This window comes from Lolium perenne, chromosome 7, assembly GCF_019359855.2.
Source record: "Lolium perenne isolate Kyuss_39 chromosome 7, Kyuss_2.0, whole genome shotgun sequence".
NCBI lineage: Eukaryota > Viridiplantae > Streptophyta > Magnoliopsida > Poales > Poaceae > Lolium > Lolium perenne.
Window position 1 is genome coordinate 102,986,584 of NC_067250.2, and position 25,488 is coordinate 103,012,071.

At 44.0% G+C, this 25,488-nt stretch overlaps 1 protein-coding gene across 1 annotated transcript; it reads right to left on the reverse strand.

The window, feature by feature from the left end:
- Positions 1 to 19,400: 19,400 nt before the first annotated feature.
- Positions 19,401 to 21,799, reverse strand: LOC127316427 (cytochrome P450 78A9). The gene is made up of 2 exons (XM_051346817.2): positions 20,621 to 21,799; positions 19,401 to 20,319 (listed from the first exon to the last, which is right to left on the reverse strand). Exons 1-2 carry the CDS (start codon positions 21,614 to 21,616, stop codon positions 19,675 to 19,677), a joined length of 1,641 nt encoding a protein of 546 aa, XP_051202777.1. The 5' UTR covers positions 21,617 to 21,799; the 3' UTR covers positions 19,401 to 19,674.
- Positions 21,800 to 25,488: the final 3,689 nt, after the last annotated feature.

Consider the following 25,488-nt stretch of genomic DNA (forward strand, 5'->3'; position numbering starts at 1 on the left):
TTTCTTCTTGGATGAACAAATCATCCGCTTGTTTTCGGATAATCTCATACTTCAAGTCTGAATACATCTCATCCATAATCCTCATAGTTGCTACACTTCCCTTAGCATCACCTTGAATGAATAGAATCTGGGCTTCCTCTAGCTCCTTCCGAAGTTCTTTTGGAATCTCCCATTCCGTAGGTTGATTTTCCGTACTCTTTCTGCTTAAAGCATCTGCTACTACATTAGCCTTGCCTGGTGTATAATTGATTGTGAGGTCATAATCCTTAATCAACTCTAACCATCTCTTCTGTCTCATGTTTAATTCCTTCTGAGTGAAGAAATATTTCAATCTCTTATGATCTGTGTATAACTCACACTTGGATCCATATAAAAATTGTCTCCAGCTCTTCAAAGCATACACAACTGCCGCCAATTCTAAATCATGTACTGGGTAGTTGTGTTTATGTGGTTTCAACTGTCTTGATCCATAAGCTATTACTTTCCGATCTTGCATAAGAACACATCCAAGTCCATTCTTAGAGGCATCACAATACACCGTGTAATCCTTTTCCGGTTCCGGAACTGCTAACACCGGTGCTGTGGTTAGCTTATCTTTGAGTGTTTGGAAGCTGGCTTCACACTCATCAGTCCACACAAATGGAGTATTTTTCTTGAGTAACTTGGTCATTGGTCCTGCAATCTTCGAAAATCCTTCAATGAATCTTCGATAATAGCCTGCCATAACAAGGAATCCTCGTATCTCCTTAGCATTTTTGGGTGACTTCCACTCTAATATGGACTGAACCTTGCTTGGATTCACCGCTATTCCTTCTTTGGTTATGACATGTCCAAGAAATTCAACACTATCTAACAAAAATTTGCACTTGCTGAACTTTGCGTAAAGCTGATGTTCTCTCAAAATCTGCAGAACTATCTTCAAATGCTTGGCATGTTCTTCTTTATCTTTGGAATAGATTAGAATATCATCTATGAACACTATCACAAACTTGTCCAAGTACTTCATGAATATCTTGTTCATCAAATTCATGAAAATTGCTGGTGCATTTGTTAGTCCAAATGGTACAACCAAGTATTCATGGTGTCCGTACCTTGATACAAATGCTGTTTTTGGCACATCCTCCTTCTTGATCTTGATTTGATGGTATCCTGACCGTAAATCTATCTTCGAGAAGACTCCCGCTCCTTGAACTTGATCAAAAAGGTCTTGTATCCTAGGTAAAGGGTACTTGTTCTTGATAGTTACATTGTTCAGATTCCTGTAATCTCCACAAATTCTCTTTCCACCATCTCTTTTATCCACAAAAATGACTGGTGTACCCCATGGTGACACACTTTCTTGAATAAATCCCTTCTGTTCCAATTCATCTATCTGAGCTTTCAATTCCACTAACTTCTTTGGTCCCATCTTATATGGTGGTTGTGCTATTGGTGCTGTGCCTGGAATCAGATCGATTGTGAACTCTATCTCCCTATCGGGTGGCATGCCCGGTAGTTCCTTAGGAAATACATCTGGAAACTCATTTACTACAGGAATATCTTCAATCCTCGCTTCCTTCAAACTATTTAGCTCCAATCCTATCTCCAACTCACTGTATTTATCTCCTTGGAAAACTATTCGACCTCCAATAGAGTTACGAAGTGATACTGTTTTATCTCCACAGTTGATCACCGCTCCATTCTCCGTCAACCAGTCCATCCCTAGGATGACGGATATGTCCTTCATGGGAATGATGAATAGGTCCGCGAAATACACACAGTCACATATGGTTATGACTTGTGCTTCTTTCACGTGGGTGACTAAGATCGTTCCCCCCGCGGATAGAACAGTTATAGGGGTTTCTAACTTAGAACATCTAGGACCAAATTTTTCCACAAATTCCAATGCAAGAAATGATGTGGTTGCTCCAGTATCAAATAAGACTTTGCCAAGATGAGTAAGAATTCTTAGTGTACCTAAGACTGTTTGATCCGACTCTTCCGCTTGCTCCAAAGATGTGCAATTTAGCTTTCCATAAGGCTTTCCTCTCTTGTTGTTGTTGTTGTAGTTGCGGTTGTTGTTGTTGTTGTTGTTGTTGTTGTTGTTGTTGTTGTTATTGTTGTTGTTGTTGTTGTTGTTGTTGCGGTTTTTGTTGTTGTTGTTGCTACTTCCACCTCGTCCTCCTGAGCTCTGTCCGCTCCAAGACGCCTTGTTTGGACACTCCGGCTTGATGTGTCCATCCTTCCCACAACCATAACAGATGATTCTGAGTTTCTGACAATCCTTCTGCAAATGACCTTTATGGCCACAATTGTTACAAATGATTTGATTGATTGGGTTCTGACTCTGACCTCCCCGGTTGTATTGTTTACCAGTAGTAGGTCGAAATCGAGGTTTGAAACTCCGATCAGGTATTGGTTTGCTAATTGGATACTTCCTTGGCTCGATACGAGCCCTCTTCCTCCTATCCTCTTGGACTTGCCTGTAGTCATCCTCGAAAGTGATTGCCGAGTCAATCAGTTCCTGGAATTCAACAGTCCGTGCCAACCTCAGTTGCATCTTCATGTATGGATTCATGCCTTTCATGAACCGCTTCTTTCTCTTCTCTTCTGTATCAACATCCTCCGGTGCATACCTTGACAACCTATTGAAATCCCGAACATACTGCATAATGGGTGCAGTTTTCTGACGTAGTTCGTCAAACTCCCTCTTATTCAGCTCCACCACGCTCTCCGGAACATGGGCATCCCAGAACTTCTTCTTGAACTCCTCCCAGGTGAACACCTTATCTGGAGGGTGTACTGCTATAAGATTCTCCCACCATGACGCTGCTGGTCCTGACAACAGATAAGTAGTATATCGAATCTTCTCCTCATCGTTGCATCCAACGGTCCTCAGCTTCCGTTCCGTATCCATGAGCCAATCTTCAGCGTCCATTGGTTCTGGAGCTGATGTAAAAGGTAGTGGTCTTGCATTTTGGAAGTCTGATAGGGTTACTCCCTTGCCTTCATTACCCTTATCATTGATGACATGGGTAAAGAAGTCTTGCATGTTCTTACTTTGACTTTCCTGGTACGGCCTCCTATCTTCCTCCATTGCTCTCATATACTGTTGGAAGTCTGGGTGCATCATTGGGTGTGGTGGTGGTGGTGCATTCTCCGCTCTAGCTGCTGCATCTGCCTCCTCTTTTTCTCTCGCCTCCCGCTCTCTTCGAGCATCTCCGGTTTCTACTAACGCCATGTTCCCCCTAGTCCTGTAACAAAGAGCGATTACTCATAATTACACCATGCAAATGTTTTCTGAAATCAACTCATTGCCCAGAACTAGTCACACAATGAAATCAAGAAGCAAATACAAAACAAACATTTATTATTCATATACTTTGTATATTACATAACACACACACTTATATTACATGTGGTATATATAAACCACTTATTTGGCTTAAAGCCCAAGCCAACGGAATTTAAAAATACGTTCTATTACACTACCACCTATACTACTTTATTCTTCCTTGGAGCTCTACTCCTCGTCATCATAACTCGCCTCCGCGTACATCCCTGGGGTCCATCCGGTACAGCGATTTGTCTTCCGAACACCGTCCGGAATGAAGGTCCTTCCAGTAGGTATGTAATCTGAATCAGACGAAGTGCCGAGACAGAGATCTGTCATGCCAAAGTAGCTGGATAATGACTCATATGTATCCCCAGTAGGATACAGCTCACCTTCTTCTGCCATCCATGGAGGATTCCTACTCACTTGACCTCTCATCTTCTTCTTTTTCTTTTTCTTAGTTCCAGAACTCTCACCTACAACGTACTGGGATGTTTTGGGTAGTCCCATCTCCAGATCTAAAGAAATGGAGTTGGTGTCTTTCTCTTCCTACCCAAAGCTTTGGTTAACGTCTTGGTTAACCGCGCCTCCTTCATCCTCTGTATCACAAGTGATGGGTTCTACTTCATCCCAAAATGGTTCCCCGAAACGCCAACCAGTCGAATTCTCGATTGGTGACTCCGAGCAGTTTAGGTTTCTGGAATCATCTCCCCCATATCCAGACTCATACGATGCTGACACATGCGGATAGTGTGGGACAAAGTTGGGTGTGAGTGGATCTTTCTGGGACAACTGGTCACTCAAATCTACATATCTGTCTAAGCTAAAGAAAGGTGTAGTGTGTTGTGGTTGTGCCCTCAGATCAAACATCCGAGTTTGGACTTTATCAGGGTCTGTGAACTCAGTTAACATGTGCTCAATCTCACCCCTCATCTTCATGTGTAAAAGGTACATCGTGGTCAATAAAGACTTACATCTATCCATGTGCTGTGTTGCAGCTTCAGGACTCCTGTGTGCTAACACCAGATGATTCAGAGTGGGATCCTCATCTTCTGCGGCATGAGGTATATGAGAATACTCTGAACATAGCAGCTCTACTGACTTGTGCTACCTTATCTCAAGGATTGCCTTGAATAGGGCCATGTGATAGGCTGTGGTGATGGTTTTGGCTTCTTCGTATGGCATTATACGACTCATCATCAGTTGCATCGGTAGTTGGACCGATACTCTGCACTTGGCTATGATTTCCCCGTCATAATAGATATACTTGATAACAGGTATCCGTGGGTCACAATGGAGTTCCTTCAGCATCCCACGCAGGAGATCTGTGATTTGTCCATCATAATCACCGAGCTATCCCTCAACCTTCCTCAAAGTCCTCTTAGGAAAAGTGTTCGCCATTATGGCTGTATACAAAAGCAGAATATTAGTAGTGATGATGCATCATAATAGCTATAATAAAGAATTATCGCACTAAAATATATAGTTTTGCTATTCTCATGTGAATAATCACCATATTTCTAGAGAATCCTTTACTATTTCTACTTGACTCCTACAGGTTTCTTCCCTATACTAGGTTTTTCCAACCAAAGGTCGCAACATTTGCTCTGATACCAGCTGTGATACCAGCTGCGGTGACCCAGCATACCACTGCATGTGGTAGTATACAAGTCGTTGATATGATCTTTGTGAAGGGACTTCTTCACAATTGCCATATCCCTCAGAGTGGTACAACAGAAACATTGCAGGTCATAACACTCCATATATTATTACAAACATTGTCTTAACAAGTTGGCATTCTCACAGGTCCTATGAGAACGCCCTAAGATACTACTTAAGTACGATTACAACTCATAACCATATATAAAAGAGAGCTCAACAACTTATTTAGGTAAGTTCTACGTTGCTCGGCTCTATGATGCTAGGGTATATCACTACTCCTCTGCCTCCGTGTCATCGGGTCCGTAGACTATCCCATAGGATACTCCTTCAACTCCGCCGGTAAGATCAGGTTCCTCGTAGACCAGCTCGTAGCTTCCTTCTGGTGCTCCATCGTTGATAGCCTCCACTTCCGGATCACAGTCTAGCAAGGGTGTTGAAAGAAAGTGAGTACAGAGGTACTCAGCAAGTTCAAAAGAGTAAAAGGTGTTTGATGCACTAGCTACGACCATTGATCAGGAAATCGCAGGTCAATGCATGTTTTGAAATCATTTCTTCAAAAGGTTGCTTTTATTATGGAAACTATGCCCGTCAGTCTTCACATGTTGACCAGAACTTCGTGGAGTTCCTTTCCTGCCGCGTTCGCAGTTCCCTTCCCGGAACAAGGAGTGACAGCCACAATTTGATACACTCTGCAGAGGTGCATGATGCGCGTGGTTGACGTATTGTCTTTCCGTTCGACACGCGTCCGTTGGGAACCCCAAGAGGAAGGTGTGATGCGCACAGCGGCAAGTTTCCCTCAGTAAAAAACCAAGGTTTATCGAACCAGTAGGAGTCAAGAAGCACGTGAAGGTTGATGGCGGCGAGATGTAGTGCGGCGCAACACCAGGGATTCCGGCGCCAACGTGGAACCTGCACAACACAAACCAAGTACTTTGCCCCAACGAAACAACGAGGTTGTCAATCTCACCGGCTTGCTGTAACAAAGGATTAGATGTATAGTGTGGAAGATGATTGTTTGCAGAAAACAGTAGAACAAGTATTGTAGTAGATTGTATTTCAGTATAGAGAATTGGACCGGGGTCCACAGTTCACTAGAGGTGTCTCTCCCATAAGATAAATAGCATGTTGGGTGAACAAATTACAGTTGGGCAATTGACAAATAGAGAGGGCATGACCATGCACATACATATTATGATGAGTATTGTGAGATTTAATTGGGCATTACGACAAAGTACATAGACCGCTATCCAGCATGCATCTATGCCTAAAAAGTCCACCTTCAGGTTATCATCCGAACCCCTTCCAATATTAAGTTGCTAACAACAGACAATTGCATTAAGTATTGCGCGTAATGTAATCAATAACTACATCCTCGGACATAGCATCAATGTTTTATCCCTAGTGGCAACAGCACATCCATAACCTTAGAGGTTTCTGTCACTCCCCCAGATTCACGGAGACATGAACCCACTATCGAGCATAAATACCCCCTCTTGGAGTTACTAGCAAAAACTTGGCCAGAGCCTCTACTAATAACGGAGAGCATGCAAGATCATAAACAACACATAGATATAAATTGATAATCAACATAACATAGTATTCTCTATTCATCGGATCCCAACAAACACAACATATAGCATTACAGATAGATGATCTTGATCATGTTAGGCAGCTCACAAGATCCGACAATGAAGCATAATGAGGAGAAGACAACCATCTAGCTACTGCTATGGACCCATAGTCCAGGGGTGAACTACTCACTCATCACTCCGGAGGCGACCATGGCGGCGTAGAGTCCTCCGGGAGATGATTCCCCTCTCCGGCAGGGTGCCGGAGGCGATCTCCTGAATCCCCCGAGATGGGATTGGCGACGGCGTCTCTGGAAGGTTTTCCGTATCGTGGCTCTCGGTACTGGGGGTTTCGCGACGAAGGCTATTTGTAGGCGGAAGGGCGGGTCAAGGGGCGTCACGAGGGGCCCAGGAGACAGGCCGGCGCGGCCAAGGGCTGTGCCGCGCCGCCCTACCTCCTGGCCACCTCGTGGCCCCACTTCGTTGACTCTTCGGTCTTCTGGAAGCTTCGTGGCAAAATAGGCCCCTGGGCGTTGATTTCGTCCAATTCCGAGAATATTTCCTTACTAGGATTTCTGAAACCAAAAACAGCAGAAAACAGCAACTGGCTCTTCGGCATCTTGTTAATAGGTTAGTTCCAGAAAATGCATAAATATGACATAAAGTATGCATAAAACGTGTAGATATCATCAATAATGTGGCATGGATCATAAGAAATTATCGATACGTCGGAGACGTATCAGCATCCCCAAGCTTAGTTTCTGCTCGTCCCGAGCAGGTAAACGATAAACAAAGATAATTTCTGGAGTAACATGCCATCATAACCTTGATCATACTATTGTAAAGCATATGAGCTGAGATCAAATCATTCAAAGCAAGTATCTATATTGATATAAGAGATGATAATGCAAGAGTTAGACAAGCTAGAAGTTTTCATGAACTATTGCTTTAAAGACATGCAACCGTACAAAGTTCATTAAAGATGTATTAAGTATTCAGCATAGAAGTTCTATCCTTCATTCCAAGCATCAAGTAAATTTTCACAACATAAGAAGGATTCAGTCAAGTAAACATAAACATGAACGTCATGAATCAACTGTTTCGAAGTCTACTCAATCGGTGAGCGCAAGCATTTGGTATTAGCACCAGGATGTTATGGCATAAAGAACGTTAATGGGGGTTTGGAAGGCCAAATGGAAGAAAGGCTTGCAAAGCTGTAAATGACCATTAGACAAGAGGAAGCCTTATGATCGAAGCTATGCAAGGAGTAGTGATTGCCATGCAACGGATGCACATAGAGCTATATGTGTATGAAAGCTCTCCAATGGAACTAGTGGGGGTGCATCCAACTTGGTTGCTCACGAAGACCTAGAGCACTTTTGAGGAGGCTCATCATTGGAATATACAACCCAAGTTCTATAGTGTAAATTCCCCACATAGTTATACTAGTAAAACATGAAAACTCTCTCATATGAATGTAGGTGCTAAACATGAGCACAAATGATGACTATGAATAATGCGGGTGCTAAAACATGAGCACAAGTGTGGATAAAAGATAGTAATGATGCCCCTTTTTTTATTCTCTTTTTTCCTTTTTTTTCTTTTTTTCTTTTTTTCTTTCTTTTCATTTTTTTTCTTTCTTTTTTTTTCTTTTTGATGGCCTCCACGGCTCTTTTCATTTTAGGGGCAACATCCTAATATGACAACACACTTTTTGGTACAAATAACTCATAATGAATGAAACATGATGTATGAAACTGTATGCCTCTGCCAGTGTAGCAGGATGTGCAATGATCTAGCGTAACATGGGTAAACCACACATCAGCTGTATATGATCATGCAAAGCAATATATAAATAATAAATGACAACATGGCATGTAATGTAAAAATGGATGTTGCATGGCAATATATCTCGGAACAGCTATGGAAATGCTGTGGTAGGTAGGTATGGTGGCTGTTTTGAGGAGATGTATGGGCTTATGTGTAGGAGAACAAGAGAAAGTTCTCCCACGGGTTTGGATGTACCGGCGAAGTATGCACAATTCTCAATGTGAGCAAAAGGCAATGCACAGTACCGAAGAGGCTAGCAAATTTGGATGGTGGAAGTGCCAAAAACCGTAGCTTAACATTAGTCAAAAAGAACTCACAAGCTTATTGCAAACAACTAGCAGGTTCATCATTAAGAGCATGATTAAAATTTACTCCAAGGAGGGCCGTTCACGGTGGCACAAGTACCCCGCTAGCTCCCTCGACCTTCAGCACAACTTAGTTATTACGATGAACTCTCAGACATGGAAAGCTATCAAGTCCAACTACGCCTTCAACTATTTAAATAGAGTTTGTAGTACGGCACAAGCTTAAAGACAACAATCCACTACTAATTTTAACTTATTTATCCAGCAAGCCTTACCATCTAAATACCTCAAAACATTTGCAAAGAATCAAGTTATCAAAGCTCAATGTTCTACAAGTATTTTATTATACACTACCACATGCAACATTTCCCGTTTCCAACCATACAACAATTTAACGAAGAAGAAACTTCGCCATGAATACTATGAGTAAAGCCTAAGGACATATTTGTCCATATGCAACAGCGGAGCGTGTCTCTCCCCCACACAAAGAATGCTAGGATCTATTTTATTCAAACAAAACAAAAAAACAAAAACAAACCGACGCTCCAAGCAAAGCACATAAGATGTGATGGAATAAAAATATAGTTTCAGGGGAGGAACCTGATAATGTTGTCGATGAAGAAGGGGATGCCTTGGGCATCCCCAAGCTTAGACGCTTGAGTCTTCTTGATATATGCAGGGGTGAACCACCGGGGCATCCCCAAGCTTAGAGCTTTCACTCTCCTTGATCATGTTGTATCATCTCCCTCTCTTGATCCTTGAAAACTTCCTCCACACTAAACTCAAAACAACTCATTAGAGGGTTAGTGCACAATCAAAATATATATGTTCAGAGGTGACATAATCATTCTTAACACTTCTGGACATTCCACAAAGCTACTGAAAGTCAATGGAATCGAAAAATCCATCGAACATATCAAAACAGGCAATGCGAAATAAAAGTCAGAATCTGTCAAAACAGAACAGTTCGTAATGACGAATTTTATTGAGGCACCAGACTTGCTCAAATGAAAATTCTCAAATTTAATGAAAGTTGCGTACATATCTGAGGATCACTCAAGTAAATTGGCATAATTTTATGAGTTACCTACAGAGAATTTTGCCCAGATTCGTGACAGCAAAGAAATCTGTTTCTGCGCAGTAATCCAAATCTAGTATGAACCTTACTATCAACGACTTTACTTGGCACAACAATACACAAAACTAAGATAAGGAGAGGTTGCTACAGTAGTAAACAACTTCCAAGACACAAAATAAAAATAAAATTACTATAGTAAAAACATGGGTCGTCTCCCATAAGCGCTTTTCTTTAACGCCTTTCAGCTAGGCGCAGAAAGTGTATATCAAGTATTATCAAGAGACGAAGTGTCAACATCATAATTTTTTCTAATAATAGAATCAAAAGGTAACTTCATTCTCTTTCTAGGGAAGTGTTCCATACCTTTCTTGAGAGGAAATTGATATTTAATATTACCTTCCTTCATATCAATGATAGCACCAACAGTTCGAAGAAAAGGTTTTCCCAATATAATGGGACAAGATGCATTGCATTCAATATCCAAGACAACAAAATTAACGGGGACAAGATTATTGTTAACGGTAATGCGAACATTATCAACTTTCCCCAAAGGTTTCTTTGTAGAATGATCAGCAAGATTAACATCCAAATAACAATTTTTCAATGGTGGCAAGTCAAGCATAATATAAATTTTCTTAGGCATAACAGAAATACTTGCACCAAGATCACATAAAGCATTACAAGCAAAGTCATTGACATTCATATTAATGATGGGCTCCCAACCATCCTCGAGCTTCCTAGGAATAGAAGCTTCGCGTTCTAATTTCTCTTCTCTAGCTTTTATGAGAGCATTTGTAATATGTTTCGTGAAAGCCAAATTTATAGCACTAGCATTAGGACTTTTAGCAAGTTTTTGTAAGAACTTTATAACTTCAGAGATGTGGCAATCATCAAAATTCAAACCATTATAATCTAAAGCAATGGAGTCATCATCCCCAATGTTGGAAAAAATTTCAGCAGTTTTATCACAGACAGTTTCAGCAGTTTTAGCAGTTTCAGGCAGTTTTTCGCGCTTTGCATTTGGAGTGGAAACATTGCCAACACCAATTATTTTACCATTGATAGTAGGAGGTGCAGCAACATGTGTAGCATTAGCATTACTAGTGGTGGTAATAGTCCAAACTTTAGCTATATTATCTTCTTTTTCATTTTCTTCTTTTTCCCACCTAGCACGCAATTCGGCCATCAATCTTATATTCTCATTAATTCTAACTTGGATGGCATTTGCTGTAGTAACAATTTTATGATTATGATTTTCATGAGGCATAACTTTCGATTTCAAAAGATCAACATCAGCAGCAAGACTATCGACTTTAGAAGCAAGTATATCAATTTTCCCAAGCTTTTCTTCAACAGATTTGTTAAAAGCAGTTTGTGTACTAATAAATTCTTTAAGCATGGCTTCAAGTCCAGGGGGTGTGTTCCTACTATTGTTGTAAGAATTCCCATAAGAATTACCATAGCCGTTGCCATTATTATAAGGATATGGCCTATAGTTGTTACTAGAATTGTTCCGGTAAGCATTGTTGTTGAAATTATTATTTTTAATGAAGTTTACATCAACATGTTCTTCTTGAGCAACCAATGAAGCTAACGGAACATTATTAGGATCAACATTAGTCCTATCATTCACAAGCATAGACATAATAGCATCAATCTTATCACTCAAGGTAGAGGTTTCTTCGACAGAATTTACCTTCTTACCTTGTGGAGCTCTTTCCATGTGCCATTCAGAGTAATTAATCATCATATTATCAAGAAGCTTTGTTGCTTCACCAAGAGTGATGGACATAAAGGTACCTCCAGCAGCTGAATCCAATAGGTTCCGCGAAGAAAAATTCAGTCCTGCATAAAAGGTTTGGATGATCATCCAAGTAGTCAGTCCATGGGTTGGGCAATTTTTAACCAAAGATTTCATTCTTTCCCATGCTTGTGCAACATGCTCAGTATCCAATTGTTTAAAATTCATTATGCTACTCCTCAAAGATATAATTTTAGCAGGGGGATAATATCTACCAATAAAAGCATCCTTGCATTTAGTCCATGAATCAATACTATTCTTAGGCAGAGATAGCAACCAATCTTTAGCTCTTCCTCTTAATGAGAAAGGGAACAATTTTAATTTTATAATGTCACCATCTACATCTTTATACTTTTGCATTTCACAAAGTTCAACAAAATTATTGAGCTGGGCAGCAGCATCATCAGAACTAACACCAGAAAATTGCTCTCGCATAACAAGATTCAGTAAAGCAGGTTTAATTTCAAAGAATTCTGCTGTAGTAGCAGGTGGAGCAATAGGTGTGCATAAGAAATCATTATTATTTGTGGTTGTGAAGTCACACAACTTAGTATTTTCAGGAGTACCCATTTTAGCAGTAGTAAATAAAGCAAACTAGATAGAGTAAATGCAAGTAACTAATTTTTTTGTGTTTTTGATATAGAGTGCAAGACAGTAAATAAAGTAAAACTAGCAACTAATTTTTTTTGTATTTTGATTTAGTGCAGCAAACAAAGTAGTAAATAAAATAAAGCAAGACAAAAACAAAGTAAAGAGATTGGGATGTGGAGACTCCCCTTGCAGCGTGTCTTGATCTCCCCGGCAACGGCGCCAGAAATTTGCTTGATGCGCGTGGTTGACGTATTGTCTTTCCGTTCGACACGCGTCCGTTGGGAACCCCAAGAGGAAGGTGTGATGCGCACAGCGGCAAGTTTCCCTCAGTAAGAAACCAAGGTTTATCGAACCAGTAGGAGTCAAGAAACACGTGAAGGTTGATGGCGGCGAGATGTAGTGCGGCGCAACACCAGGGATTCCGGCGCCAACGTGGAACCTGCACAACACAAACCAAGTACTTTGCCCCAACGAAATAGCGAGGTTGTCAATCTCACCGGCTTGCTGTAACAAAGGATTAGATGTATAGTGTGGAAGATGATTGTTTGCAGAAAACAGTAGAACAAGTATTGCAGTAGATTGTATTTCAGTATAGAGAATTGGACCGGGGTCCACAGTTCACTAGAGGTGTCTCTCCCATAAGATAAATAGCATGTTGGGTGAACAAATTACAGTTGGGCAATTGACAAATAGAGAGGGCATGACCATGCACATACATATTATGATGAGTATTGTGAGATTTAATTGGGCATTACGACAAAGTACATAGACCGCTATCCAGCATGCATCTATGCCTAAAAAGTCCACCTTCAGGTTATCATCCGAACCCCTTCCAGTATTAAGTTGCTAACAACAGACAATTGCATTAAGTATTGCGCGTAATGTAATCAATAACTACATCCTCGGACATAGCATCAATGTTTTATCCCTAGTGGCAACAGCACATCCATAACCTTAGAGGTTTCTGTCACCCCACCAGATTCACGGAGACATGAACCCACTATCGAGCATAAATACCCCCTCTTGGAGTTACTAGCAAAAACTTGGCCAGAGCCTCTACTAATAACGGAGAGCATGCAAGATCATAAACAACACATAGATATAAATTGATAATCAACATAACATAGTATTCTCTATTCATCGGATCCCAACAAACACAACATATAGCATTACAGATAGATGATCTTGATCATGTTAGGCAGCTCACAAGATCCGACAATGAAGCATAATGAGGAGAAGACAACCATCTAGCTACTGCTATGGACCCATAGTCCAGGGGTGAACTACTCACTCATCACTCCGGAGGCGACCATGGCGGCGTAGAGTCCTCCGGGAGATGATTCCCCTCTCCGGCAGGGTGCCGGAGGCGATCTCCTGAATCCCCCGAGATGGGATTGGCGGCGGCGGCGTCTCTGGAAGGTTTTCCGTATCGTGGCTCTCGGTACTGGGGGTTTCGCGACGAAGGCTATTTGTAGGCGGAAGGGCAGGTCAAGGGGCGTCACGAGGGGCCCAGGAGACAGGCCGGCGCGGCCAAGGGCTGGGCCGCGCCGCCCTACCTCCTGGCCACCTCGTGGCCCCACTTCGTTGACTCTTCGGTCTTCTGGAAGCTTCGTGGCAAAATAGGCCCCTGGGCGTTGATTTCGTCCAATTCCGAGAATATTTCCTTACTAGGATTTCTGAAACCAAAAACAGCAGAAAACTTGACAATCGGCTCTTCGGCATCTTGTTAATAGGTTAGTTCCAGAAAATGCATAAATATGACATAAAGTATGCATAAAACATGTAGATATCATCAATAATGTGGCATGGATCATAAGAAATTATCGATACGTCGGAGACGTATCAGTGCGTTACTTTTCCCACAAGAGATCCCACCCTTTTTGCCATCCGCAGGGACTTGCCCCCGTTCACACTTCCTTTGGTGTGAGGCTAGGTATGAAAATCCAAGCCCACACCGCCTTCTCCGCGACCCTGCAAACCCACCCTTTTGTCCAACCGCACACCCCCAGTAGACTTCTCCCGATAATACGGCTTTACTCACGGTGTACTTTGGACAATCCATCATAGACCGTAGAGCTCAACATCACATATGGATGGGGATTTAAAAGGCTATCCCAACCTACGGTAGTGCCTCCAACACCCCGCAGCTCTACCAGTCCTTTGGTGTGCAGGAGGGAAAAGATACGGCTGGCTTCCCTAGAGCCATTATAGATCTCATGGTTAACGCGGTTTGTACGGCGCTAGAATCACTGGATGGCATTGGTAATTAATCCTAGGTTAATATAACCCATGCAATGGAACCTCCACCATATCAACACATACCATGGTTCCATTGCCAGCCACATAGTCATATTCATAGTTGGAAAGTAACATTTTATTTGCGATGCAGGAATGATAAGTATATAGCTTTGCATTAAAGTAATAGAAAATACTCAAGTTGGTATGAGCAAGGGTGAACTTGCCTGTGGACTGCGAGATAGTGCAGTTCAATGTAGTTGATGGAACCAGGACCTCGGGTTCCGTAAGAAGCATCATTGTCCGGTAAGGACAATGTTATAAAATCCAAATAATGCAGTCATGAATGTATTATTTTATGTGGAATCCCTTTACCCCAATGAGTTATTACAATTTAGGGTTGAGTTAAGATTTATGCCTTTGGCAGTAACTTGCAATTGTTTTTATATGTAAAACCACTTTAATTCTCATAAAGTAAAATGATTCAAAGTAATACTACTTTACCTTGGTGACTCATTATTCATTCCAAAATGATTTGAAATAATAGAGTTACCTCTATATTTTTGGAATAAAAAGGAATAGAGTATTTTCCTTTGGAAAATACCTTTCTCAAATAGAAATGACTTGGAATAATATAGTTTCATTTTGAAATGTTTGGAAATAAGTATTTGAACTTATTTGAGATTTTTCCTTGATTTTTAAATACAAGGAAATAATAGTTTGAAATTCCAAGTTTTTATTTTAAATTCATCAAATTCATAAATTTGAATTTTTTTCTTAAATTCTATTTCATATTTTATTATTGTTAAGAATAATTTTTCATTCACCAATCCAATTTTTAATGGATTTTTAGAGTTGTATTTTATTTACTAAAAATTGGTGAATTTCTGGCTTTTTCCTAAATTGTGAAAAGACCAGAATACCCCTGGCCCCTATTGGGCCAGCCCACTAACTAAAGCCCATGGGACAGCCCACTAAGGCGTGCCCCATAACGGGTCGGTGGCGCCGAAGCGGCCCACCTCGCTCGCTCACTCACTCGTCTCTCTCACTCGCTCGACCTAACCCTAACCTCTGGCGACACCCGTGGCGATGGCGTCGCCGCCATGGCCGCCGCCGTATTCCGGCCGTCGCCGTGCTTCCCTGACCTCGCCACCTACCTGATCTGGACCGCCGCGAGACGATCTATCGATTTTTCCGCGTGGTTTCTCCGATTGCCTCCTCTCTGGATCTACTGGTGAATCGCCTCGGGCGATTGGGTGATCTCCGACGAGCGCTCATCCTCGCCGTCGACGTGTGCGCCTCCGAGACCGACCTGGCGCGGGTGCTGCTCGCAGTACCTGTGTCGTCGTCTCCGTGCCGTGCTGCTGTGGTGGTGTTCGTCGGCGTAACGCCGGCGACTTCCCTTGGTTTGCAGCTGCTATGGCCGCGCGAGCACTGCCTCGCCATGCCATAGCCTCTGCCACCAGGCGCGTGTAAGTTGTTCTGCTCCTTCTCCTTCTCCTCTCCATGCCTGTGCGCCTCCCATTCTTCTGTGTGTCTTCTTCCTCTTGCTCTACTGCTCTCTGATGTGCCTGTGATCATGCAGAGCCTTGCTACTGCTGCCTAAGCTACCCGTGCTTCCATTTCCTGCAAGCTCTGGCCAATTCACCAATCTCTGGTACTGGCCAGTGTTGCTTTGCTTGATGTGCATGCCATGTGTTGCTTGCCTATTGCTCCTATCATGCTATGATCTTGCTATGCCATGCTGTACTTGCTTATGAGCTTGCTATGCTATGCTGTACTTGCTTATCTAGGTGTACTACTATGCATCTGTGACACTTGTGAATACCAGTGATGCCTGTGAGGTGCTTCTGTGCCTCCTGTGTAATCCAATGATCCATTGGATCAATCATTTCTTGTTGGCTGGCCTATCTGTGTGGCTTGACTTGATTCAATTGATCCATTTGATCAATTAAATGTCAGTGGCTTGGTTGCTGATTAATTTCTGTGGCTAAGTGAATCATTTCCTTACTCATACTGATGCTCAAGCATGCTATTGCTTCTGTGTATATGTGTTGTTGCTCTCTCTAGCTCACTGGACTTGATCCAGTAGCTGTGATGCAGTGACAAGTGCTGGTGTGCCTCACAGTGTGCTACTGTCAATATATAGCATGAATTTGTTATGTATTCATGCTTGGATGAATTAATAAATGATGAACTGCTTATGCAGTGATGATTAAATTACTTGCTTGTGTATGAATTTGATGTTCATGATTATTTGATAAGCAAATAAAATCTGAATCCATCTCTGGATAATGATGCTTTGTATTTGGCTTTGCTTTGGATGGTTCTATGTGTGATGTGACCTCAGTAGCCTTGCTACTGATTGGTTGCTCACATGGTTGGCTGGATCTTGTTGGCTACTCATCTTTGCTTGCATATTTGGGGATCATAATAAATATGAATGCCAATATGCTTACCTGTGAAGAAATCTAGGGTTTCCTGATGGTTATATGCTTAGGATTTTCTGTGTAGTCTTTATTAGCTACTAATCCTTGCAATACATCTACTGGTGCTATCTGTGCATAAAATCTTGCTAGTGTGTGCATCTGTGCATGATTGCTAGCTTCTGTGCACAAGATCTGTATCTGGATGATTTCTGTCTTTGTGGCTTCTAGACTGTTAGTAATCCTTGGTGAAAACCAAGTGATGATTTACCCTTTTGAGCATCTGTTCAATCCCATGACTATGTCATGCATGATTAATGGATTAGATTCGTTGGATCTTCTCCAGGAACTAGGTATACCTTGTTCCAGCTCCTAGAGTGAGATTTTGTGTTGATGCAGACTTGTGGTTTGTGTCACAGCCCTTCACCTCCAGGTCTTGGTTGATCTTCTCAGGTCACCATGATTTCTGGTGGTGGAATGGTTGTGTGTTGGTTGATTCTGTTCTTGAGCAAGAACTGGATGAACTGTGTTGTGCTACCTTCACCTTACCTTGTGAATCCTTATCTGGTCGACTGGTTACTGTTTCTAGGGTTTGTGCCCCTTTTATATGAACTCTACTTCTGTTCTTGCCATGACACACAAGCCTGGCTTACTTTGGTGACTAAGCTTGTGCATTGCCTTGCTATGGCCTGCCTAGCACACATGAGCTGTGTGCTCTCATATGCTGAAACTTGAGCCCCTGGTGGTGCTCAGGTTTGGTCTGCTTGCTCTTATCTTGTGCTGTCCAGGGCTTTGGACAAGCACAAGTGTGCAGAACAGTTGGTTCTGTCCAAACTGAATTCTGTCAACACTTAACTCTGTCCAAACTGAATTTCTGTTTAACACTTGACTTTCTGGCTATTACTTGCTGTTTTATCTTGCAGGTTTTGAAGCTGAATATGACCATGAAGATATTCTTCAAGTCATTTAGTCTAGGTTTTAGTTTAGGACAATATTGTAATTTTCCTTTTTCATTTCTGTTTATTGTTCATCAATTATTGTATCAAGAATATTGTAAAGACAATGTAATGTGTGTTGGTTATCAATAAAGCTCAAGTTTTGCTTATGAGCTTTTGATTTATGTAATGTTTATATTCTTGATTAAATATTGTTTTTAATATTCAATTTGAAATTCAAAGTCATTTGAATTCATAAGTTGTATTTGAATTGTGAATTCAATTTCCATATTCATTTATACTTACTGTTTGATATTCCAAATGCATCTTACTTGTCAAATGAAATCAATTCCCCAAATCAACAAGATACAAAAGAGATCATGTCGAAATTTCCCTAACTCACCTTGCCTAACCCTAAGTGCAAAATGAGAGAGAACCTCGATCCCTCTTAGGTTTAGTTGCAATAAGGCGCGAAAATTTCCCCCGTTTTGCGATGAAATGCACATCCCATTTCTAAATCTACCCTTCGTTGTTCCTATGTTCTGGGTTATTACAGAGGAGCACCGCCAGGACATGGATTTTGGGTGCAACCGCTTGGAAATGGTTGCACGAGATTTATTCAGCCGGTGCGGCTGGCAGCTTGATCGCAGACTCACATGTTGATCCACTGATGCGTCTTTTGTTTTTCTTTCTTTAGATGGTTAATCAATGTGTCGACCTTGAGTGATCCGTGAACTGCTGTAATAATTTTGATACTACGACTGCAATGATTTCTAATAATGAAATAAAGGCCGCATGCATCTATTCGATGCAGAGGCGGGGGTTTTTCTCCCCATTTCTAATTATTTTTTGCATTAAACTTCTCATAATAATTACTTATATGCAAATGTGCTTCTAAAAATATAATAAAAATCATATTTGTGTTTCTCACTATTTAATATGATTGTTTCAAATGTTTGCTTATTTTAGGTATTTTTAGTATTTATTCTTGTTTTGGGTAATTAATTCTTAAAACGGTCAAATGATATGTGCCCATGGGCTAGCCCAAAAGGACCAACCGGCCTAGCCCGTTGTTGTTAGGCCGGACTTAACCTATCCTTCTTGTCCAATCACATACACACACACTGTCTCTCTCCCCTCACAAGAAATTCATGGGTTCCATGATTTTTTTTTTTAAAAAAAATGGGTTTTGTGCTTATATTTAGCTTGGGTTACTATTATCTTTATATCTAAATATCATTCACAAAACAAGATTAAGTGGCAGGTTAGCAACCCCACCTTTAATATGGATTGTGTATTCACCATTTGACGATAGAGGAAGGAAGTTTTCATATTTTCACCGAATTGGAGTTTTCACTAGATACTTCGCCATCTTAATTGTGCAATAATATTCAGATATAAAAGTTATTGGGTGTGAAAACAAATAAAAGCCACTAGTGAAGAAACGTACATTGGTTGTTAGGAAAATCCCTAAATGGTGGAGTACATAGTTTTCTTACGCCTACCAAGAAACAATATTAGATACAGATATTCTCACGAGGCAATGTGCTGATACTTTTTATTGAAAAAGAAATGTAGTTATAGAAACCTGCACACGAGCTTGCGTCAGGATATAAAAAGTAGTTACTCCTACATGTAGTAAACCTCTAGGCAACAAAGGGGAATCAGAAGAGAAGTAGGTAGACACTCATGCCCTGATACTATACTACAGTAGTACTTCATAATTATTACCTAATTATACATTTATACTATGGCGTCTAGCTACACTGAAAAGGACAGTACACGCATACCGGCCGGGAACATACCGGCCTATTACAGCAGCAGGCACATCCCCAAAACGGGACACTACACAGTTTTTCACATCTCAAAATACACTCACTACAAGCACTATTAGAAAAGTAGCGGTGGCTACACCCTCGGTCCAGGTGGATCAGACGGCACGCCTCGGCCTGAGCCTTGCCTCCAGCGGGGCCGCCATCTCACAGGACAGCCCAAGCACCTCCGAGAGATCGACGCCATGTCCATCAGACGACGGCGGCATCCACTCGAACTCATGCAGTAGCGTGGCGACCCAGAACCCGACGGTGGCGATGGCGAGCGACTTGCCGGGGCAGCTCCGCCTGCCCGACCCGAACGGCGCCAGCCTGAGGTCTGAGCCCGTTATGCAGAACTCGGCGGCGGCGGCGGCGTGATCCCGCGACGGTCCTGCGAGGAACCTGTCTGGCCTGAACTCTGCCGGCTCGCTCCAGACGGCCGGGTCGTGCGTTATGGCCCACATGTTGACCATGGCGGTTGTCCCGGCGGGGACGAGGAAGCCGCCCACGTCGACGTCCGACGTGGCGAGGCGCGCCCAGGAGAGCAGCGGGCCCGGCGGGTGCAGGCGCAGCACCTCCTTGATGACGGCCTGGAGGTAGACGAGCGAGGCGGCGTCCGACTCGGTCACGGCCTTGCGCCGCCCGACCACCCGGTCCAGCTCCTCGTGGACCCTGGCCTGGACTTCCTGGTGCATCACCATTCGGGCCAGCACCCACTCGATCACCACCGCCACCGTGTCCGTGCCACGGAAGATCATCTCCTGCAACGACACATCAAACGAAATTAGTCGCAGCATGAGAGAGTTAGTTATCAGACAGGTTATAAGCAAGGAAAAAAATAGCGCGCTATAACAAAATAGCGTGAGTCTAAAAATACGCTATTAGCATGCTATAGCGTGCTATTAACGCGAATAGCGCGCTATAGCGCCGAAATAGCGTAGCGTCAGCTCTCCAGATATGCTATAGCGTGCTATTAGCGTTAGAATAGCGCGCTATTTTTTTCCATGGTTATAAGTAAGTGACAGTTCGTTTTTGTGTTGAAAAGCTAGCGTGATAACATACCCAGAGCACGGCGATCATGTCGGCGTCTGAGAGCTTGTCGCCGCCTTGGAGCGAGAGCAGGACGTCGGTGAAGTCCGTCACGGCGTCGGCGTCGCTTATTGCGCGGTGCTCGTCGATGATCCGGCTGACGAAGCGGTTGACTCGGGGGACAAGGGCTGAGCACCTGGCGCGGGTCCTCTGCAGGTCTAAGCCCGCGAGCCACGGGAGGTGGTCGGACCAGTTGAGCTGGCCGAGGAGGGCGTAGCCTTCGTCGACCAGGCTCCTCAGCTCCGCGGCCTCCTCGCTGACGGCCTCCAGCTCGTACGTGCGGCCGAACACCGACCACATCACGTTGTGCAGCGACGCGCGCTTCACGAACCGCCGGGCCTCGACGACGCCGCCAGCGCTGGGGGCGACCGACGCCTGCATGGCGTCCACCATCTGGCGCGCGATGGCGGCGCGCTGCGCGGCCGAGGAGGCCACCTGCCTAGGCGAGAAGAGGTGGGACGAGGCGACGCGGCGGAGCGTGCGCCAGTAGGCGCCGTGGGGGGCGAAGCCGATGGCGCGGTGGAACATGAGCCCGTACGCGGACTCCTTGACGGGACGGTCGGCGAAGGCCGGGCTGGCCAGCAGGTCCCTGGCCACGTCCGGGTCGGCGGTCACCACCATCCGCGTCTCCCCGACCGAGAACGCCATGAGCCGCCGGCGCCTGCCGCCGTCTCCGCACGCGGCCGCGGCCGCGAGCTTGCGGTGTGCGAGGCCGGTCATGAGGCCCATGCTGCCGATCACGGGGAGGCCACGAGGGCCCGGGATGCAGGCAATGCCCAGAGCCTGCTTCCTCGTCCAGCGGTACCTCCCCCACGCCGCCCCGCCCGGGGACGTCCAGTGCAGGAGCGCCGTGACGACGCAGGCGGCGAGCAGGACCGCGACGAAGCCGGCCACGCGGTAGGGCTCGCCGCCGCATTTCGCCGCCAGGGAGACGTACAGCAGCCAGCCACAGTCGTCCGACGGAGCCATGCCGACGTAGGTACGTACAAGTTTTCTTTTGTTTTGTTTCCGAGCTAGCTCGATGGGTCTCGCGTGTTGAGACTTGGGAAGGGGAAGTGGGAAGAAGAAGACCAGACGAGACCAGACCAGACCTGACCGGTGAGGTGCTTGCTCGAGGAGTCAAGTCCCGTTTGAGTTTTGGAGGACGAGAGACCGAGGGGCGGACGGCTTTTTATAGCGGCGGGAAAGAAGTGGCTAGGCGGTGGAGGAAAGGCGTCGAGTTTGCTCGATCTGTCTGTCCTGCAGCTACGGTGGAGAGGAGTATATGTTTTAATAATACAATAATAATGGCGGGAGTGGAGCTAACCGTTTTCTTGTACCGTTGATAACAACATCGCTGCCCCGTGATTTGGCTGGCTTACCATCGCCGCCGCCGCCGAGTGCGCGTGGGTCCGGCGTGGAGCGCCACTCTCCGGCGGGGCCCGGGGGGCGTCGACGGCACGTGAAACGCGCGATGTGGCGGCCCACACCGCAGCCAGCCACCGTCGCCTCCGACGGCACGCACGGTCATACGTCGCCTCCGTCCTCCGACACAGACGCTTTGCTGCCCTGCCGGCCGGCGCTCACGTCCAGTCTCCGCCTCCGTCGCGACCTCACGGCGGCTGGCGATGTGCACGCACGATCAACGATCGGTGCGACGTACAGTACGGCACCGAGTCAGATCGCTGTAGGTCGGTGATTAGTTGCGAGACGGGGGCCATGCTGCCGCCGAGCGAAGCGGGACGCGACGCCTGGAGGCGACGGCGCGGCGGGTCCGCCGGCGAGTGATGGCCGTTAATGTCGACCGGTGGAGCATTGATCAGTCGACTTATGTGCAATTAGAGTGAGTTCAATTCTCTGTGGTTCGTGGCAGCGTGAGGTGTCCATGGTTCAGTTGGATCACGTACGGTGCAGGAACACACATCAAGGCCGTACCATATTGGGCAGGCCAGTTCTGCATAGAGGAGGAGGACGTAACAGTGTCCCTTTGCGGGTCGCGGGGCCTAATAGGGGGGCCCAACGGTGACCGTAAACGAACCGCGTCATGGGGATACGTCTATTTTTTTTAGCAAATCCAATCTAAATTCGGGGTGGGTTTGATGTCTAGCGGGTAGGCCGCGCGTTCGAGTTGTGCGAGTATTTGTTCATCCCAAGCCCTTCAGCCAGCCACTTCACTAGTTTTGATCTCTCCGGCGCCTACTCTTCCCAGCTCCCACCCATTTCACCCTCTCCGGCGCCGCTTCACTAGTTTTGCCGGCAAGGGCTTATCCGACCACTAGTTTCGGCCGCTTATCGAGTAGTACACATTATCTTCTCTCGCCGCTAATGTCTGATGGCATGGCCACACGCTAGAGGCAAACGCTCTCGGTCATCTCCACTCCTTTCCCGTGGTCTGCAACGCTAGCAACCTGTTCGACCAATATCCTAGCCGACCGACAAGGTAATTTTGCAGGCCATGCAATCCCCTATCTTAAAGCGCATACGTATGAAAACCGGTGCTCATAGGGTGAGTTGGTTGATACAGAGCTCGGACCACCAGAAGACTTGGTCTGACAATGTGTCGATGACATGGTAGTAGAAAAACTCGTCCAAACTATCTGCCATTAGCTAGGATAAGGTACAACGCACTATGAGCAAATGTAGCAACATTCATTTCCAAATAGAGCAGCATTCAGTTTCATCCGTATCTGCTTTGTTTTTATGCTTAACGTAACCTTTTTTAGTCCCTGCATATGCTCTTAATTTGTTGGATTAGACTTCAGAGATAACGAAGATTGGGAACTCATGCGCTTCACACTTTGCAATTAGCGGATGCCTCCATCAAAGTTGACGGTTGGCAGGTCAATCCCGAGCAATTTTATGATTTGCCACATTTTTTACACTTATACTTTTTTACCATTTTCTATGTTGGCACACTTCAAAAAAAAGTGTGACAAATCATAATTTTTTTTGTCAATCCCAAACCGCAAGGCACTTCTTCCCCCGATGTGCTCACCTTTTGGAAGATTTAGAATGGGAGCAACCATACGAGTTAGATAGAACTAAGAAAAGAAAGAGGCGCGCCTTCGGGTGCTCGTAGGAGCAGTGGCGGATCTAGAACAATTTCTTAGGGTGGGACAACCATGCTAATCTTATGTATATATGAGCTATTTTTTATTTTTCTTTTTCTCTTACTGGAATATGTGCAAAGATGAAATGTTAGGGTGAGGCATGCCCCACCCTATCACCTGCCGGCTCCGCCACTGCGTAGGAGCAAAGTGCTTGGGTGAAATATTGCCAAGAGAAGGTATGTTTTTGTAATATTGGAATTGTATTTATTATCTTATAAAAAAATCATAATTAATAGTTTAGAACAAAGCTTTTCTCTCTTTTTTTTCTGAAGTAAAACTTGGCGACTCGTGAGTCTCGTGCATCTGACTCTATGTATATCATATTGATCGAGGAGGCAAACACGGGAATGAATTTTGCTATAGAGTTAAACGCACTTATATTTTTTTCGATAATGGGCAAACACACTTATATGCATGTTGGTTGCAACATCATGAACAATTTGACAGATCGTGATCGTGTGCATCTTCGGTTTGATCAACATCAACATGAAGTGGAACGGTCGGTGAAATAATTAACGAGGTGATTGGATCACTTCAACAGATTGTTGCTTGTATGATCATTCAGGCATGCAGTATGACGTACGTGCACTACAGCGCACGGCGCATATTTCCGAACACATTCTGCATTTTCCATTGAAAATTTGAAATCACAACAAGTCCAAAGTAAGTAAGTATTTTGTTTTTCGAGTACGCAGCTACTAATAAACATATAGGGAGTGCCCTAATTTCAAATGAAAAGATGATTACTTTTAAAAATACTGATCCAATGTACTACGTCAGCTCAACTCAAGGTAATGATCTGCAATTAACTATGACGCATGCCTGCATCGATGTCGGCCTGAAACTAATCATCAGCTGTTTGTACCAGTTCGTAAACTACCACTAGATGTTATTGTTAAGTGGATCATGGAAATCGTTCATCGTATGTGCGACGGGGTCGTCCTGCCGCCTTTTGGCTGCCTTTCTGATGCTTCAAGAGGTCAAGCAGTACTAGGTCATTAGTAAACCAGAATAGACTGTGTTCTTCTCCTTTGCTTGTTATGAAGAGTTGTCTGTGACGATCCAGAATGACATGAGCAGGGAAGGACGTCTATCGACGATCGAGTCAAATCCGACGCATGCCTATACATTGAAACATCGTCACCGTTGAGCGGTGATCAGTGTTATCCCTCGCTATCATGACAATATCAACTAGCAATTCGCTGATCATCTGATGCATAGATTAGCCAGATCGTATCATCTTTGCAGATTTTGATTAGGTTTATTAATATAATTGACCTAGTCGTGGTCTCTTGCTTATATATATACCCCAATGCTCCGTCGATATAGTCTGTTCCGTTATGCCTTAGTTTGTTGCATCGAATATATATACATGCCGACAATATCATTCATGTTAGATAAAAAATACACACACCGACACACTAACACACGGATTGGTCCTCTATCAACGTGGTTTATAGTTTCTTGACGTTTACTTGTATTTTGTCTTTTTTTTTTGTCAATCGTCTGACCTTGTTTAGGCTATGTGCATTTTAGTTATACATACGCTATAGGAATGCATAAATTTCCTAAGAATAAAACATATCCTATTAGAAAAAAAAACACACCAACATACAGTTTTCTTTTTTCAAAATGGGAACGAAAAGCATGCATGCAGTTCTCCATCATGGTTCAGAAAAAGAGAGGGGGAACGGAGACCTAATGTACGTAAGGAGTGATGCACACAACACACATCACACACCGATAGACGTA